Source organism: Folsomia candida, unplaced genomic scaffold, assembly GCF_002217175.1.
Source record: "Folsomia candida strain VU population unplaced genomic scaffold, ASM221717v1 Fcan01_Sc020, whole genome shotgun sequence".
Taxonomy (NCBI): Eukaryota; Metazoa; Arthropoda; class Collembola; order Entomobryomorpha; family Isotomidae; genus Folsomia; species Folsomia candida.
This window is the reverse complement of record NW_019091212.1, coordinates 885,810-904,150: the sequence shown is the minus strand read 5'-3', so window position 1 is coordinate 904,150 and position 18,341 is coordinate 885,810. Positions and strand designations below refer to the sequence as shown.

The 18,341-nt window shown below is 37.5% G+C and overlaps 1 protein-coding gene across 1 annotated transcript; it reads left to right on the top strand.

Moving 5' to 3' along the window:
- The first annotated feature begins 1,207 nt into the window (after window positions 1–1,207).
- Window positions 1,208–11,170, top strand: LOC110858196 (lysyl oxidase homolog 3A). Its single transcript, XM_022106880.2, has 9 exons — window positions 1,208–1,899; window positions 2,376–2,573; window positions 5,030–5,232; window positions 5,746–5,821; window positions 6,199–6,459; window positions 7,715–7,835; window positions 8,466–8,606; window positions 10,137–10,392; window positions 10,871–11,170. Exons 1-9 carry the CDS (start codon window positions 1,686–1,688, stop codon window positions 10,994–10,996), a joined length of 1,596 nt encoding a protein of 531 aa, XP_021962572.1. The 5' UTR covers window positions 1,208–1,685; the 3' UTR covers window positions 10,997–11,170.
- The last annotated feature ends 7,171 nt before the right edge of the window (window positions 11,171–18,341 follow it).

Genomic DNA, 18,341 nt, shown 5'->3' with positions numbered 1-18,341 from the left:
CAACTCATCCGGAACAGCATAAAATTCTGCCAAATAAGACGACGTACGACGTCTCACTTCGTTAAGAGGATTTCCAATTCGATCCAGATTTGTTTTTATTATTTCCTCTCGTTCGCCACATGCAAACATACGTCGTCCTCAACAAAATGCATGGTCTTCCTCTCGTCGTGGAAAAAGTCGCAATTTTTACCCCACACAAAATATACGGACGACCCTCAGCATTTTAGTCTCAATTTTTCATCCCACTATAAATACTACACGTTCGAAGAGATTTTTTCATTATGTGACACGTCGCATGTCTGTCTCGGACAGAAATACTTGTCCTCACACGTATGCATTTAGACGCTATTTTTTATTTATGTATGTACCATATGTCCATCTTCTCTTATTAGCGAAGAGCAAAGAGTTTCTTATGTTGGAACATTGTAGACAATTAATTTATCAATTTAACCGAGAATTTGTTTTCCGATTCAAATTAATTTTTGGGAATTTCAAACCTTTATTACTACGCATATTTAGGATTAATTCATACAATGAGAATTCCAAACAAATTTCTTTAACCGAGAAATTACAATTCTCAGGAAAATAATCATGTCCCAAATTCGCTCCCATTTTTGGATTTGCAAAAATCAAACCAAAACTTGTTACAAATAACAAACTTTTAAAAATCTTGGATACATTTTTGGACAAAATTTTCCCAAGAAACTTTCACGTTTCTGAAACCCATGCTGTGAATCATCTACAGTGATCTACATACCACCCACTTCAAGAAAATGTACGTGGTGAGAACCCACAAATAAAAAGGTGTCCCCATACGAACGACACCACCGATGTCACGTTCTCCCTCATTTTCGTACCATTTCTCGCCATATTTACAGACATCCTCTCCTCCTCGATATTCATTCATCTGTATTGAAAAAACGACGTGTTGAGTTCCTCCCACACTTTTTGCACGTACACATTCACTGAATTCACTTACGAACTGTACGAGACACGTAAAATGAATGCTGAACAGTAAACTAAACATACTTGGATGATGAAAAATCTGTGAATTAGTCACCATTCGACGCAACACTTTCTCATGGATGACTCCCTAAAAATGATAAACTTTTCGTATTATTTCGACTGCATACAAACATATGAAGCCACACCACTTTTCCTTTCATTCTCATTCATTCTCATTCTCAGCTCAAAAAAGTCACGAGAACCAAGCTCACTTGACAACAAGGAGAAGAAGAAGGGTGCGAATTTGATCGTCTTATCAGCTCCTGAGTCAGTCTAAGGAAGCAAATTAAGAAATTAGGCCGCGCGTTAACATTAACCTTTGGAATAATTTGCAATCTTTTTTTTGGGGACAGTGTTCAGTCATCGAAAATACGGCATGGACAACCACTTTGCGTTTATTATTCGTGGGGAGAAAATAAGATGAGGTAGTTCTCGTCGCATGGAGAAATCGTGTCGGGAAGGAGGAAAATTTGTGCAAGTGAAATTTCAAAGAAGTATAGTTTTGTGTATTTCGGAAACTATGAGATTTCGGTGAAATCGTGTCGGGAAAGAAAATTTGTGCAAGTGAAATTTCAAATTTGAAGTTTAGTTTTGTGGAAAATATGAGATTTGGGTGAAATCGTGAATTTGTGCGAGTTAAAAATTTGAAATTCGATAGGGTTTTCTGTGCCGTGTAAGATATGAGATTCGTCACGGACATTGTGGTCAGCCTGTTGATGGCAAGTATGGTTTTAGTCCTGGTGGAGAGTGCGAGGAATCGGACGCGGAGGGAGGAGGACCAGAGTGGCGTCGCACGTGGGAGAAAGGCATCCCTTGTGAGACGCTTGATGAAAAATGGGCGTCGCATTAAAGAAGGCAGCGTACGTTTAGCCGAGGGTTCGACGGAACATGAAGGTAAATTCGGGGTTAAAATTGTCACGTGGGGGCAAGAAATGATATGTAAATCAAGGGGTCACGATTTAACGTTTTTTCTGCCGATTTTCGGGTCAAAATTACCAAGTGGGGGAGAAATTTATGTAAATTTACATACAGGAGGTCAAATGGGTAGCACGATTTTACAATTTTTCACCCATTTTCTGGTCAAAATTGACACGTGGGGGCTAAATTTACATATAAGAGACCATGTGAGTCACTATTTTACGGATGCCAAATTGGTAAAAGTACTCTTGACTCAATCGGTCAAAATCTTGCCAAAATTTTGCCAAAATTTGGTGTCCTCGACCACAACTTCAGTGTGAAATTGAACTCGCCAAAATTACAATTTGGCAACATCGTCAAATTGTCCCCAACTTTTCTGAAAATTTTACTAATTTTTTTTGTGTCCAGGGACATTACTCAAGTTTTTTCTAGGAATTTTTTATCGTTTGCAGGCCGCGTGGAGATTTACCATGATGATCGATGGGGTTCAATTTGCGATGATGAGTGGGACGAGCGAGAGGCTGCCGTCGTGTGTCGTCTGCTGGGCTATAATGCGAGCACAAATAGTGGTCCTCCGCACTGGACGCAATTCTCCGACGTCAAGATTGACATCAAAGCGACACACAATGGGAAATTTGGACCAGCTCGCGGTATGCACGTCCTTTGTCTCCTTTTCTCTCCAACCCTGTCCGTGTACTTAGCGCCAGAGGTGGGCAAAATAGGCCAAAATTCGCAAAAGCCCACACTTTAGCAGTGGTGGGGAAAAATTTGGAGAAAATTCGCAAAAATTTGTGTCAAATAATATATTTTTATCTTCGTGTCCAAAGTAGTTTTGTATTTTCGAAATTTAATGGTGAGTTTTTACTATGCAAATTTTATACGCAATTATTATTCAGGAAGCAATGCAATATTTACAAGAATTGGAAACTTCCAAAATTTAAATAAACTCAAGAAATTCAGATCTTGAAATAGGACGATGTTTTTGGGATCGTGTTTTTAATGTGAATGCCGGAATTGACATTTTTTACTCATTTTAAACACTAAAATTTTACATTTCGCATTTATTTCATTTGGATTATTCGAATGAATCATTGAGGAAGTTCACGCAATCCCTGGTAACATTATAAAATCCGTAAATTCTGTAAACTTACAAATTTTAGGAATATTTCGAACGAAAATTGACTTCAAATTTTAGTAAACTTACTCTGGTCAAGAGCGTCTTTTTATTTTGTAAACGTTCGTAAAATTACTTTATAAAATTTAACATATCTACAAAATTACAAAGGACTGCGTGAATTGCATCAGTATTTTGAAATAAAAGTATGTCGCAAAGTATTCGGTATTCCGAAATCAGAAATATTTTGCCGACTTCTGAAGAGTAAAGTTGTTTTTTAAGAAGAATGAGATGAGATTGGTGAGTGAATTTTGATCTTCTTTTGTGCTCGCGTTCGTACATTGCGTCAAAAAAAACATGACAAAGGAGAAAATAAAGCAATCAATGTCATTCTCGGGGGCTGTGCAGAAAAAATGCGTCATCACATCAACACTCATTTAGGACAAGAGGGAGGATATTCAATTATTTCCAACTTTTCCATTTGATTTCGACCGACGGTCAAACTTTGTTCGCTAACTCGCATAGAGCACTAAAATTTCAAAATATTTTTACATATTTCTACGTATTCAGTTATATAAATATTTCCCCTATTATATCAAAAATAGAGAAATTTTTTGCATGTTTTTTTTCAAAAATATACATATATTTTGTAAATTTTTCAATGATGAAAGAAATTTTTTTCTTCAAAGCCATTGGACCCCAAAAAACCAGAGAATTACAAATTTTTCGAAAAGTCTTATTTTTCATAAATGTTAAATACATATTTCAGGGATTTACATTTTCGTAAATACAATTCCTCCTTCTGTTTAAGACAAAGCCAGGCTGCTCTAATGTTATGCACGGTCCGCATAAATTCAAATACAATGTATTTACGCGATATATTTACATCCTGTCCAAATAAATCTATTTTCCATTGCAAAAATGCAACTTTATGTGTTTCAGAAATATTTTATTTGACACGTACAATTTAAACTTCAAACGTCACGTAAATTTCTGCAAGTTTATGAATACCCAATAATAAGAACTTTCGAAAGACGACTAAATCTACCCGATCTAGACTCTGACTCGTAGTTTCTGAAAACTTGTCTCAAGGAAAAGTCAGATTCACTCCCAGAACTTTTATTGACCACGCAAATTAATCAATATCACAAAGTCTGATTTTTCTGACAATCTCTCAATTAAATTCTAATTCATCCTGAATTTTTACAATAATTATCCAAAACGGTATCGAGTTTTCTAGTCTATAATTTTACATATAACGCCATAGAAATGTCTGCCAATTATTTTACAATTAAAATTATCTGTGTACATTTACGTCATAATTTAACAAGAACATTTCAGCGTATCAAAATTTAACGAAACAACATTTAACAAAATTTTATAAAATATCTGGTTTCACGTAAAAAATCCACCCAAATTTGCAAATTTATCAATTTTATACATACCCAACACCCAAGGTGTGAATTCTTTATTACTTTAGGGAACAATTTAAAAGAATCACAACCGCTATTTTTTTAATTGTAAATTCTTTCACACGACTCATTTTAAACTTAAAAATTTCCTATAATTTTACTAGTTTTTAAACAAGCATTAAACAATCATTACCATACCCCGGACAAATATTTTTTTATCCTACCCTACTCGTGTTGAGCTCAACATGAGTAGGGTAGGATAAAAAAATATTTTTCCGGGGTATGATCATTACGCTCAAGAGCAGAAATATTTCACGTACAAAAACTTTACAAACTTTATCAAATTTTATCAAATTTTCCCCCAAAAATACGTCGCCCGTATACAATTCCTGCATGAAAAAAATATACAAATTTCCCAAATTCCACGCCACCCGTGAGTACGCCGAATACGTATGTACGAGTTGAGACGTTGATCGAGGTGATCTCACACCGTGATTTATTTCCGACAACTTTCTCCACTTTCTCCTCCGATTATTATTTGCATCGTCTCGCTCACTCGCTTGCTTTCTCTCTTTCGCAGCCCGCTACTGGTTGGACAACGTGTTTTGTGACGGAAATGAGAAGAATTTGACAGAATGTCGCCACGACGGGTGGGGCGTGCACGACTGCACCGATGCCGAAACCGCCGGTGTCGTTTGCGCCAGAGAAATCCCGTCCGATGAAGAATTCACCTTTACAACGCCACCCCCACCCGTCCAAAAGTTCAAGAGGAAGAGGATCGAGGTCAGTGGAGCAAGTTTAATGGACATGAATTTTTTGAAAACAATAATTTACATGCTTCATAAATACTTGCATTTCCGAACACGCACGTGGCGCTACAATCTTTAGAGAAGCACGTATACACGTGTTAGCAATAACACGTGTTATTAATATGTCCCATGAGATTTTTTGACTAAAAATCAACCCAAAAAAGAGGATTATGTATTAAAAAACAAAATTAGCTCGGTAGCTCTCCTTATTCAAAAATTATAGAAAGTCAAAATTTCAAAAATTCCAATTCTATAAGACTTTCGACAACTTTTCTTTCAAATGGCAGAGCAACCGAGTTCATTTTATTTTTGAAATAATCCTAATTTTTTATTGGATTTCTGAATACAAAATTTCCATGATAATATTTCGCAAACTGAGGAAAAGCTGGTTTATAAATAGATCCACCGTGACGTGATATTGTAAATTCCCACGATACCGCTTTTCCAGTTTGATCATTAGTTTGCCATTTTCTCCCTGTGATTTCAGGAAATTGAAGTGAAACTTGCCGGTGGTCGGTTACCCAACGAAGGCAGAGTTCTCGTCAGGCTGGGAAAAACGGAGAGTGAGTGTCTCATCGAGATCTATCAGCGTATGCACTCCGATTTCGAGCAAATTGGTGTCAATCGATCACAAATTTAATTAGTATTAAATTTGCAAAAGACACGATCTCCCAATGCGAAAAGGTTTTTGCAGAGATATTTGCATCCGAAGAGGATAAAACGCGTCGATAAATTTTACATTTTCTAATAATTTACGGCAAGTTTTCTCCTCTTCGGATGTAAATATCTCTGCAAAACCTTTTCGCATGGGGAGATCGTATCATTTGCAAATTTCATGCTAATTAAATTAGTGACCGATTGACACAAATTTGCTTAAAATAGGTCAACATACGTCATTCGTAGTCTAAAAATGTGGTCACTGATTAATTAATTTCTTTAGAATGGGGCGTGATCTGCGGGGACGGGTGGTCGTTGCGCGAGGGTGCCGTCGTCTGTCGCCAACTGTCCCTCGGTTTCGCCCAAGTCGCCCCACAGACGGATTTCTTTGGAGGAAATCTCTCCTCCTTGGCGACCACGGGGGTGCAATGTGTGGGGGAGGAGGGCACCTTGAACGACTGTCTCCACCACCACGTCCCCCCCAACGAGACGGCCTTCTGTCCAGGAAATGGGCGCAACTTTGCTGCCGTCATTTGCACCGAGAGTGAGTCAGTTAGCTGGAGTTACATAAGTGGAGAGGAGGAGAAAGTTGTATGTTTTATTGCGCCCCGATCATGTCCACATGTTACGATTACGACACGATCAAAAATGTGTCACCAAAAACGGCTCGATTTCATTAGTGGGAGAACTACGCAGGGTTTCACCGTGTATGGCGACGACCTGCACGAAATGCATATTTCATCCTGATTTCGAGATACGTTAAGTGAGCAAAATGGGCGAAAAATGGGAAAAATCGGGGTAATTTGTCGATATAGCAAAAACCTGATTTTAATGCACGAAATGCAAATTTCTTCCTAAGTTTGGCGTGTACAAAATGTGTGCAAAATTCGAAAAATCTGGGTAATTTGTCGATATCTGTAGCGACGCCCTAATTTTTCTGCATTTAATGCACCCTTCTTCCTAATTTTGGAATACGTCAGTGGGAGAAATGGTAATTTGTCGATACAACTCCGCCCGAATTTTTATGCACGAAATGCACCTTTCAAGTGTTCGAAATGGGCTAAAATCCCTTCAAATTATTCGTCCTCCCACTTTCCCCGGAACTCTGTGTTATTGGTGTTCCATAATAATGGGATCTATTTACTCAGTTGGATGGGGAAGAGAAAGCGTGATCCATTTCATCATCATCACCGCTTCACTCACTTTCACTCCATTTTCACCTCGCACAAGTGGACAAACAATTCGCTTTTTATCTCCTCTCGCCCATATAAAATCGCTTTCATTCTCACCTCCCAATCTCCCCCGACTAAACCGCAGAGTGAAATTCTATCGTTTTTATTTATCCATTACGTAACTACTGGGCTGATAAGATGGGTGGGTTATCATCTGGTCAACCCAAAAAGTTAATGCCCCAGAGAGAGAGACACATGACGACATGACATGATTTCACTTAGGAAAGTAATTTCGTCTCGCGGGACCGAATCGGACGCCGAATTTTCGAAATCTGACTTATTTGTCTCAAAATCTGGATGAAATAATTCAATCAGCGTCTTGAAAATCGGGGGGTCGTCAAAATTTTGACCTTAACTGACATCACGTGACTGACACGTGTCCTTGATCTGGGCGTCTCATTTTAATCAGGACGAAATGCAATTGGTGTCTTGAAAATCGTCACAAAGACGGAATACTGACCCTGCATGGACAAGAGTGACATCGAAAAATTCCGTCTCATTTTCGGGTCACAAAGGTTGGTGGTGGTGACACGTGTAGTTGATGTGTGTCTCATTTTTCCCCCCTAGTGCTGCCTGACCTGGTGCCGGATGCGGTGGAGGTGCAGCGGTCGGCCTACTTGGAGGACAAACAGCTTTACTTTCTCCAATGCGCGATGGAGGAGAATTGCTTGGCATCCTCCGCCTACAGGTTTGGATGCAATATTTTATATAAAAAAAATCTCTATTTTTCAGATGAAAATCACATCCGGAAAAAATTGGCTCGTTTTTTCCTCTTCCTGAAAAATGCAATTCATTCCGCCCAAAAATACATATTTCAATTTGCAGAAAATCTCAATCTTGAAAGTGTACATAGAAATCCATCCCTTTTGCTAAATATTTCTGATGAGGGGAACATTATATGAAAACTTAACTATTTTAAATAACCTATAAAAAATAGACTGAAAAATTGTTTAAAATTATAGAGTTTCGTCCGCAGAAAAATATGTCAATTTTTAGTGACACGTTATGAAACTTTAACCAATTTTTTGCCAGCCTGCCTCAACAAAGAAATATCCACAGAAAAATAGTCCGAAATTCTTGTCTTTTCTGCCGCACAATTTTCGAGGACATCTTTACAATTGTTTAAAATAACAAAAAAATACAGAAAACAATTATCCACAAAAATTGTCCGGAATTCTACTACAGAAAAATATGTCAATATTTTCCCCTGGTCGATTTTCCTCCCTAACCAGAAACGTCCTCTATGCCCTACGTCCTTCTCCCCGGGATGACATTACGGAGTGTGGAAATTGGCGAAATGACCCGTTTTTTGTTGCAGGCAACAGAGCGAGAACCATTACGGTTGGCATTTGGAGACGAGACGGCTTCTCCGCTTCACTGCGAGGATTGTCAACTCGGGCAATGCTGACTTCCGTCCGGCCATCGCCAAACATTTATGGCAGTTCCATGCCTGTCACATGTACGTTTCAGCCACCATGCCTGCCTGCCACGTGTAGAGCGGATATTTCCATGACATTCCGCATACACGTCCTCCTCCCTCCCAAGTTGTAGTGGAATTACTCGGAATAACTCTAATCAAATAATCCACCCAGATAAAAGTGTCATCATCTCCTCGCGACGAGTCGTGTCTCATATTCTGTCATACGTTCAGAAATACTGGGCTCTTTTTTCTTCTTGTTCGGGAAACCTTGTCCCAATCAGTGTTTCTTTTCTTGCGGGTTTGCTGCATGCATTTCTTGGAATGGAAGGCTAAAAAGGCGAGAAGTGCAAGAAACTGCAAGAAAGTGCAAAAAAATATGCGCCATCCAGCCTCGCGCCATAAGAAGTAGCGGCGGGGCCGAGTTTCTTGCATTTTTTGCAGGTCAAAATAGATGCGATAAACCACTTTCTTGAGAGTTTGCTATTTTTTTCCGCTGCAAAGCAAGAAACGAGAGAAATTCGAGGTACAAGAAGCTGCAAGAAATGCGAGGTGCAAAAAATGCAAAAAAAATCGAGGTGCAAGAAACTGCAAGAAAGTGCAAGAAATCGAGCAAACCCGAAAGAAACGAAACACTGATTTAAATACATACGTTTTTAGACGGTGTAAATTGAATTTCTGAAAAAAAACAGACTAAGGAATCATGATTTCATACATGTTTTCTTTTTTTCTATTATTTAATCCGCTGTTGGCCGTCTTCCTTCCTGCGTGTCACATTTTCATGGAGAAAGAAACACGCACTTTCACTTTCTCTCTTTTTTCCCTTTCTATCTGGAGTTTGGCCAAATTCTACAGCTTCAAATTCTTCTCTGGTCTACCTTTTCTTACAAATTTTCGCGTTAGGCTTGTTAGTGACCTTTTCATCAGTGCCAGACTTCTGAGCAGGAAGTGAAATGCATTTAAGTCTGAATTTGAGGAAAGGCAAGTGAAGGGGAAATTTATCGCAGTCTCATTTTCCCCAGTTTCCCATTGTATGACTTCAATTTCATGAGATTTAGGATAAATGCAACTTTTCATATTTTAAAATTTATTTGATGCCATTTTAGAAATTTGTATTTAAAGAGATTCAAAAGGGGTGGAGTGAGATTAAAAATCTATCCCACAAACTCGCCATCTTGTGCAGGACGCATCGCCAAAATCGTTAAAATCAGCACATTTTTGATTAGTTCTCCGCTCTGGGAATTTCTTTTAAAATTCTGGATGACAAACAATTTGGACGCAATTCTGGACGTAATTTGTAGTCAGTGAATGAGAAGAATGGCGATGAGTTTTTTTTAACCCAGTTTTGATGAGTTCCAATTATTCTGAAGGCTTCATAAACTAGAGATCTCCTTCAAAAAGTCAATATCTGGAGTGTACATTTTTTTAAATTGACAATGCCCTGCTCTACAAAGTCGTCTTTCAGAATTTTAAAATAAATTCCCAGACCCGAGAAATGATTAAAAATGCACTGATTTTGACGATTTTGACGAAGAGTGCTACGCCAATAAACAAAATTTAATTCGTCTCTAGGCATTATCACAGTATGGAAGTATTCGCCGTATTTGACGTTTTGGACGCCCGAGGTCGCAAGGTTGCGGAAGGTCATAAGGCCTCCTTTTGTTTGGAAGATAATGAATGTGTCTCAGGCGGTGAGGCGAAAAAGTACGCATGCGCGAATTACGGGGACCAAGGGATCAGCGTGGGCTGTGCGGATATCTACCGGTCAAATATTGACTGTCAGTGGATCGACGTGACGGACGTGGCTCCGGGCATGTATACTTTCAAGGTAAGGTCATTCATATGACCTTTTTTACCTCGAAAAAAAATCGAACGTAATTTTCGGTCAATAAAATATCTAGCGACAAAGGAACTTAAATTTTTCAATTTGTTTTTTGTCCCCATGTAAACAAAATTGTCAGATAACCTCTCAGTTTTTTGTATCTATTTTATCTGAACGATCAGTAATAAGATCAGGGCATCCACAATTGCAAAATTTTGAAAATCAGGTCTCAAGTTTTTATTTAAATAATTTTAAAAAATTGTGTGGTAAAATATTTTCGAAAAATTAATTCTGACATGACAAATATGGTAAATAAATAGTGCTAAATTTGAACTTTTAAACGGGTTTTACAAAAGATTTTAAACCTGCTTTCTCTAAAATTTCCGGATTTTCCGATAAACCGGATTTTCATGCCCTAATTATGATCAACCACATTTCTTCTCTTTTTTGATAAGTCATAATAAATTACCATATTTTTCCACAGATCTCAATCAACGCAGAAATGAAAGTGGCGGAACAAACTTTCTCCAACAATGCCGTCACGTGTGCGCTGCATTATTCCGAAGCCGCCGTTTTTGTCACAAATTGCACCGTAACGCATCCCTATTAACGAACCAACGCTTAAAATACCGACACAGCCATAATTTCAAGTTTTTTATCACAAAACTTCACCAAATCGAGTTATTCAAATACACAATTTATTAAAAAGTCTTACTCAAATTTTACTGCTGATTATGTAAATTTAACTAATTATTACCAAATCCAGTAAAATAAAACACCAACACTGCCATAATTTTAATTATGTTAATAAATAAATGTATCCCAAAAATTGAATTACACAATTTATTTAAAAAATTTTGTTAATTTAACTCTTAATTATAATTATTTCCAATTATTACCATACCAAAGCCAGTAAAATATGTACCGACGCTGCCGTAATTTGAAGTATTTAAAAAATATCTAGCTTAAAACATCTATCAATAAAATATATATGAAACATCGAGCAATTTAAGTACATAAATTATTAAAAAATTTTGTTAACTTAACTCTTAATTATAATTATTTATCATTATTATCAAACCAAACCCAGTGAAATATGTATGTACCGAACACTGCCATAAATTTAAGTATTTTAAAAATAGCTGAAAAACTCCATCAATAAAACATAAATAATAAACCCAACTATTGCAAATGACTTCAATACATGAATTCTTCATAAATCTCGTTACTTTTAGCTTTAACAGAGTACTTAATGACTCATCGCCAAAACCGTCAAAATCAGCACATCTTAAATCATTCTCCGCCCTGGGAATTTAGTTTAAAGTTCTGGACGACATATTTGAAGTCAGTGAGTTGATTAAAATAATAGCGGTGAGTTGTTTAAGCCAGTTTCGATTAGTTCCAATTTTCCCGAGGGCTTCTTAAACTTGAGATCTCCTCCTTCAAAAACTTTCAAATTCTGGAGTTTATATTTTTGTAAATTGAAAACTCCCTGTTCTACAAATTCGTAGTCCATAATTTTAAGATAATTTCGCAGAGCGGAGAAATGATTAAAAATGTGCTGATTTCGACAATTTTGGCGTTTAGTCATACAATTATTAAGTATTTCTAATTGTTGCCTACATTTTTGCAGAATATTGACGTCCGTCAAATGGTGCTAAAATTTCTTTTGATTCAAAAAATTTCTAAAGAATTACTCAACATATTGTTAATTTTACTGCTAATTGTTGCCAAAATCTTTGCAAAAAACAGGCATATCTCTCTCCCTCCTCATAAGTGGTGCTACACAGTTTTTTTCTTGCAAAACTTTGCTACTACATATTCAAAAATATTGTTAATTCTAATTATTCTAATCATTGCTAATTGTTGCCAAAAATTTCTTTGCAAAAAGCCGACACTCACAAGTGGTGCAAGTTTCTCTCATGTAATTGGACAAGCTATCCTGGCCATAATAATGATGACACCCCGCTTAGCTTTTTTGTCCTTGGTCGGGATTTCTAGTCCCAGCTCAGAGCCACCAAAGAAGTAAATCGATCTTGACTTTTCTCTTCTCTCTCTCAAAAAATACTCGACTTACGCTACACATACTTCTTCTCAGGGGCCCTGTAAAAAGCACGTGGGGAAAATACACTATTTTGCAAATTTAAATTTTGAACTATTTTGAAATACACCAAAAATTATCCTACTCTGTTTTGGATTTTCAGACAAAAAGACGACAATCTCTTCACCAAAGAAAAGGCAGCAGTCCAACGAAAATACATTTTGTTAAGAAATTAGCTGTCAATTACTCTATTTTAAAAAGTTAATTAAATAAATTAACGCATTCTTTGGTAAGTTTGTAAAATAATTTTGCAAACTTTTACCACACAAATAAACACCTTGATCGCAGCAAGTTTTGGCAAAATTCGGATAATTTTCTCCAGAAATATTTTTAAAATTCTGTAAAATTTTGTTAGTTTACAGAATTTACGGATTTTACAATGTTACCAACACCTGCGTAAATTGTCTCACTACTGGAAAGTTAATTTCTTCGTAAAAAACGTGCACATAATTTCGTTCAACTGCTGCTTTCTCCATGAACATATGCAAATTTTCGTCTTTTTTAGGACGTAATAGTCAAATTTGGACGGTCCAAAATTTCTTAGTTTAACCATTTTGACCACCCTGGTCGAATTATATTTTTAATGTATTTTGACAGCGATGGAAAGCTAATTTCTTCACAAAAAACTTGTACACAATTTCATTCCACTGCTGCTTTCTCCTTGTAAATAGCTCACCTATGACAGTCCAAAATATTGTATTTTCTACTAAATATTTTCCCTATTATATTTCACTCCCTCTCCCCAAAAAAACTGCCACATCCTGCCCGCACCTGCCCCCGCTGGGAGAAAGAGGATGAGACGAAGAAACTCTGATTGTGATAAATCTTCATTTTCAATCCACTCCGTTTTCTCGAGGAGTTGCTGCTTCGAGGCGACACGACAGTGACAGAATGTTATTACGCCGCCCATGCATCCAGCCAGCAACGATACGGAGATATCTTCTTACCCGGATTTTTTGACCCCGTCCCGTGAATCAGAGGGCATTTTAGGAAATAATAAAATCCATATGGAAATCAATTGCGTGGTCGGCTCGTATTTATTTACCGGGTAAAGTGAAAGTGATGCAATACTTGGGACATGACGCCGTAGGTGGAAACATGACCAACTTTTTATTCCACCAGCAGCACCAGCAGCACGACGAGAAAGAGGAGGAAGAGAAAAGCTTATTTGCTGTCTCAATATGCTTCACAGGGTTTCGTAATTCAATTTTCGAACTTGTGGTTTTTTTGTTGGTATAAAATTGTCGTTTTTAATTGACTATGGAAAAGCTAATAGCTTAAAAAGTTAATTTCCTCGAAATCCACAAACTAATATTTTCAAGCAAATTATAAACGGAGGTCTCCTAGCATATACTCGCAAATTTTGAGCAAAATAGGTCACAAATTTGATTAATATAAAATTTGCAAAAGTTTTGTTTTCGCACGTTTGATCCAGATATTTGCACCCAACGAGGAGAAAACGTTAATTTAAAAAATGGAAAATTTGTCAACGTTAGAACGCGTTTTCACTTCTTCGGATGCAAATATCTCTGCTAAACATGCCCAATGAGAGATCATTTCCTTCCCAAATTCCATACTAATCAAATTCGTAATCTATTGACACTGGTTTGACCAAAATCTGAGAGTATACGCTGGGCGACTTCCATTTCCATTCAATTTTTAACCCTATTCTGTGAATTTGTTGTTTTAGCACTTTCATTTTTACACGAAAATTTGTACCATAATTATTTTTTTTACCATGTGTGTCGTAGTCACCCTATGACAAAAAGTTAGAGAGAAAGCGTGTCGCTTTGAAATGTAATTCGCCTTTTTTCACTAATTTTGCGCTAAAGTTAGTCCACTGTGCGGTAATTTTGCACCATGTTCATGTGGTGGTCACCCTGTGCGAATATTAGAGAGAAAGCGTGTCGTCGTCCAATTCGTCCTTGTAAGTAGAGAGAAAGTAAAGTAAAAGTCGTCGTTGTGATCCCAAATCCCAAGATGCGCCGGGATGCCGTTCCTCCAGCCTTTCTCTTCTGCCATACACACAGAGTGAAAGTATGTATAAGCAGGAGCAGAAGTATGCCGTGAAAGCCGTGTCGGAGCTGAGGGAGGAGGTGGTCGCCTCTCATGTAATCAAAAACAAGCTTCTTTCTTCCTCTCCGAATCTCTCAACATTTCCATCTCAACCAATCTCATTTCGCATGCTTCAGGCCCACACCAGTCCCTCAAAGAAAACACAATAGCACACAAAGCACACTAAATAATGGCGAAAATCGATTACAAAGTACAAAGATAGATACAAATTTGAGAAAGAAAATCGTGGTCATAATTAAGTGGAAAACTAGCATCCATAATACGCTAAATAATGTCAAAATGAAAATTTGTAGCGAAATTTTTGAAAGAAAATAGTCATAGTTAAATTCGTGGCCAGAAATTCGCGAAAAAGTGAATAAAGCGAATCCAAGATTGGTTACGAATTATTTGTTGAATTTATTTTAAAAATACAAAAATTGGTGCGTAAAAAAAACCTTGGGTTCGAAATTTTAAAATTCCCAAATTTCCAAGTCAGAATTTCATATTTTTTAAGAAATATACGTGCAAATATGGTCAACTTGCTGTAACAAAGTGAAACTGGCCGTATGTCGTAAAACGACCCATTTCACTGTTTACTTTCTCCACATTGTTTTCCTATTGCCCATGTTTTCTACTTCATAATAACTGAAATCTTGTAGGAAATATGATGCAAAAGATTGCGAAATATTTACCACTTTTCCCAGGAAAAACGCCTCTTTATCTATCAATATTCAATATAAAGAGACACACATCCGTCTAAAAAATAACTTTACACGACATTTATGTACATACGTCTAGATCTTTCGCGAATAGGAAAACACGAAAAGAAGTATGAAATCCGTTGGAGGAGGAGAGAGGAAAACAAGACCAGGGTTTTTAGTAGGCGTAGCGACTCAGTGTTTCGGATGGAAGTAACCACGTGCAAAAAATAAGGGGAAGAAAGTGTTTTTTTTTGCACGTAAATATTTTGAGCTGCAAGAAATGGAGTGCGCAAAAAACTATGCACGTGGCTAGATGGAGCATATTTCTTGCAGTTTCTTGCACCTCGCATTTCTCACATTTCTTCCCTCCAAGTGCAAGAAACGTATCTAGCAAACCCACAAAAAACGAAACACTGGGAACACTGAGAATAACTATATAGAGAGGAAAACACGACCAGGTTTTTTAGTAGGCATACACTCACACGGGGAGAAAGCGTGAGTGAAAGTCAGAGTTTTTTTTACGGAAATGACAACCTTTTAGAAGAATAAATGAAAGCGTGGTAAGTAAGCAAGTTGGGCCACCGAATTTCCGTAAGGTTTCAAATTCAATTCGCATCAGAGAAGCTGAATAGTAATCCAATTCGATCCTCTTCTCTGCTCGGCAAAGGCTCGACTTTCACTCTTCTCTTCGCTCAGCAACTAGTTTATTGAAATGCAAGGAGAGAAAGAGAGAGGATGTATTTGTAGGGTGTCAATTAACACAATTCTCTGTTCAGTCCCCCTCCTCCCCCCGCTATTTCTTGGGCGGAGATGAAGTTTCAATAGTCTTTTCTTGTACAGTTTCGTTCGAGAAAGAGGTGCATGAAGTGAAATAGTGACGAATCATGTATTTAATAAACATATGAATTTCGGTTATTCATAATTATGTGGGGCGTATACTGAATGTCTTATTGATTTCGTATCTCATTTAGGATTGCGAAATAATCTTGCGGAATAGGAAAATTGATTGCATTATGTTTTCCCAGCAAAAAGTTTTGCTACTAAATTTCGCAAAATTTATCATCTATTTGCGATGAGAAGGTTGGAGTGAATACTTGTGTGTCAATTATTAGTCAAAAGTGCCAGTTTTGCACCATTTTCGAGTACTTATTTTATCAGAATAAAATATATTGGGGGTATTCCTTAAGAGTTCGTATCGTTAGTAACGTCAGCAAACGAAGTTCGCAAGTTCGCAAAAAAATTTTGCATGAAAATTCATTTTGCGAATTTACAAATCTCCAAGGCTAGTACTTAGTTTGCAAATTTGTTTTCAAAATTGCGATTTAAACTCGTAGTGAATTATTTCGTCTCCTACCAAATTTGAGGTCCTTGACGACACTGGAAAATGCCGAAAAAGTCTCAACTTTCCCCCCTAACTTTCCCCTGCCTAATACAAATAATAATGATTGCATTTCACTCATCTACACGATTCTGGAATGGATGCAAGTGAAGTTTCTATCTGAGAATCGAAATTGATTGAAATCTGGGACAAAAATAAATGAGTCCTCTTCCAACGTCGCCCTCTCAGCACGCACGTACGCCCAATTTCTTACCACATTTCCATCCATGTGTTCACCTCAGTGTTTCGTTTGCTACATTTCCTGCACTGCGAAGCAAGCCACGCCAGAAATCCAAGAAGCTGCACGAAAATACAAGAAATTGCGAGAAATATACGCCATTTAGTTTCTTGCGCCGTGCATTTCTTGCAGGTCAAAACAGCTGCAAAAAAACCACTTTCTCTCCGTTATTTCTTGCAAGTGGTCACTTCCACCCGAAACACTGGTCCACTTCCTCCACCCCCACAATCTAAAGCCCCCAGTCATTCCATGTACAACCCCACAAACTAAACTCTCATCTCTTTCTTCTCTCAAGTGTTTTGTTGTTGTTCTTGTTTTTGAGCCACTTTACACCTCAAGAGGCATGAAAATTCTGCACTGATTCCACTCTCACGAGAGTTTCTCATGATAAAAGTTTACATTTTCAAATCATTTCACTTCTCGAGTCGAGCGTGTAAAAATCTTGTTGAAAACGTGAACATTTTTTATTAGAGTACAATTTTGAACGGCTTTTTTTCCTGCAGAAATTTGACCACATTTTCTCCAAAAAAACTTTACGCAGAAAATTATTTAGCAAAAAACTATAATTTGCACACACAGTTCTGCAAAATAAAACCGATAGAAATTCCGGGCAGGATTATTTAGCCAAAATTTGTAGGATAAAATATCCATCCAGCTTTTGCCAATTAGTGCAGAATTCGACACAGTAGGTGATTTCATCATACCTTTATGGAGGACCCCTCGTAATAAATAATCCCCTTTCTCCTCGTCCTTGTGCTAATTAACCTGCCTGGAACTCTATTTGACCAGACGCTGATTGAATAATTGAACCAGTAAAAGGAACAAACGTGTCGCTACACAAATACATAAATTCGTGATGACTTTCACTTATCAAAATCATCATTCCTCGTTCCTCCTCCAGGTGATGAAATGATTGGATTTTTTGGCAGGTCGGGCCAAACGGATGTCACCTTTTCATTAAACTTGCATGGGGGCAAATTGAGACGGCGTCCTCCCCTCCGTACGGTCCTCCTTCTCATTTCTAAGGTTTCACTCAAACTTGTTGACAATCACTTCAATCAAAACTTGAACCCTATCGCAGACCTGGAGTCGTGTCGTAATTAATTCAAAGTGGTCCCAACAGGCGGAAAAGGCCTGATCCACACCACTTTCAGGCTTGTACATACTCACGCTTTATTTATTTATTTGGATACCGCATACCGTATGATGTAAGTGACCACGTTTACTTGCTTGTCGTCAGTCCACATGTACGTATTTGTGACCACTCGTGGGGAACATGACATTGATTTTGACCCGTTAAAGTAAAGTGATTACAAAATTATGACCTACTTACGTCAAATTTGCTAAGCTGCAGTGTATGTAATTAATTTCAGAGTGATTTTCGCGATAATTTTCCTACTCGCTTATCCAGACTTGGGATGACATCGTTTCTCCAGTGTTTCGGGTGAAAGTAACGACTTGCGCGAAATAACGGGTAGAAAG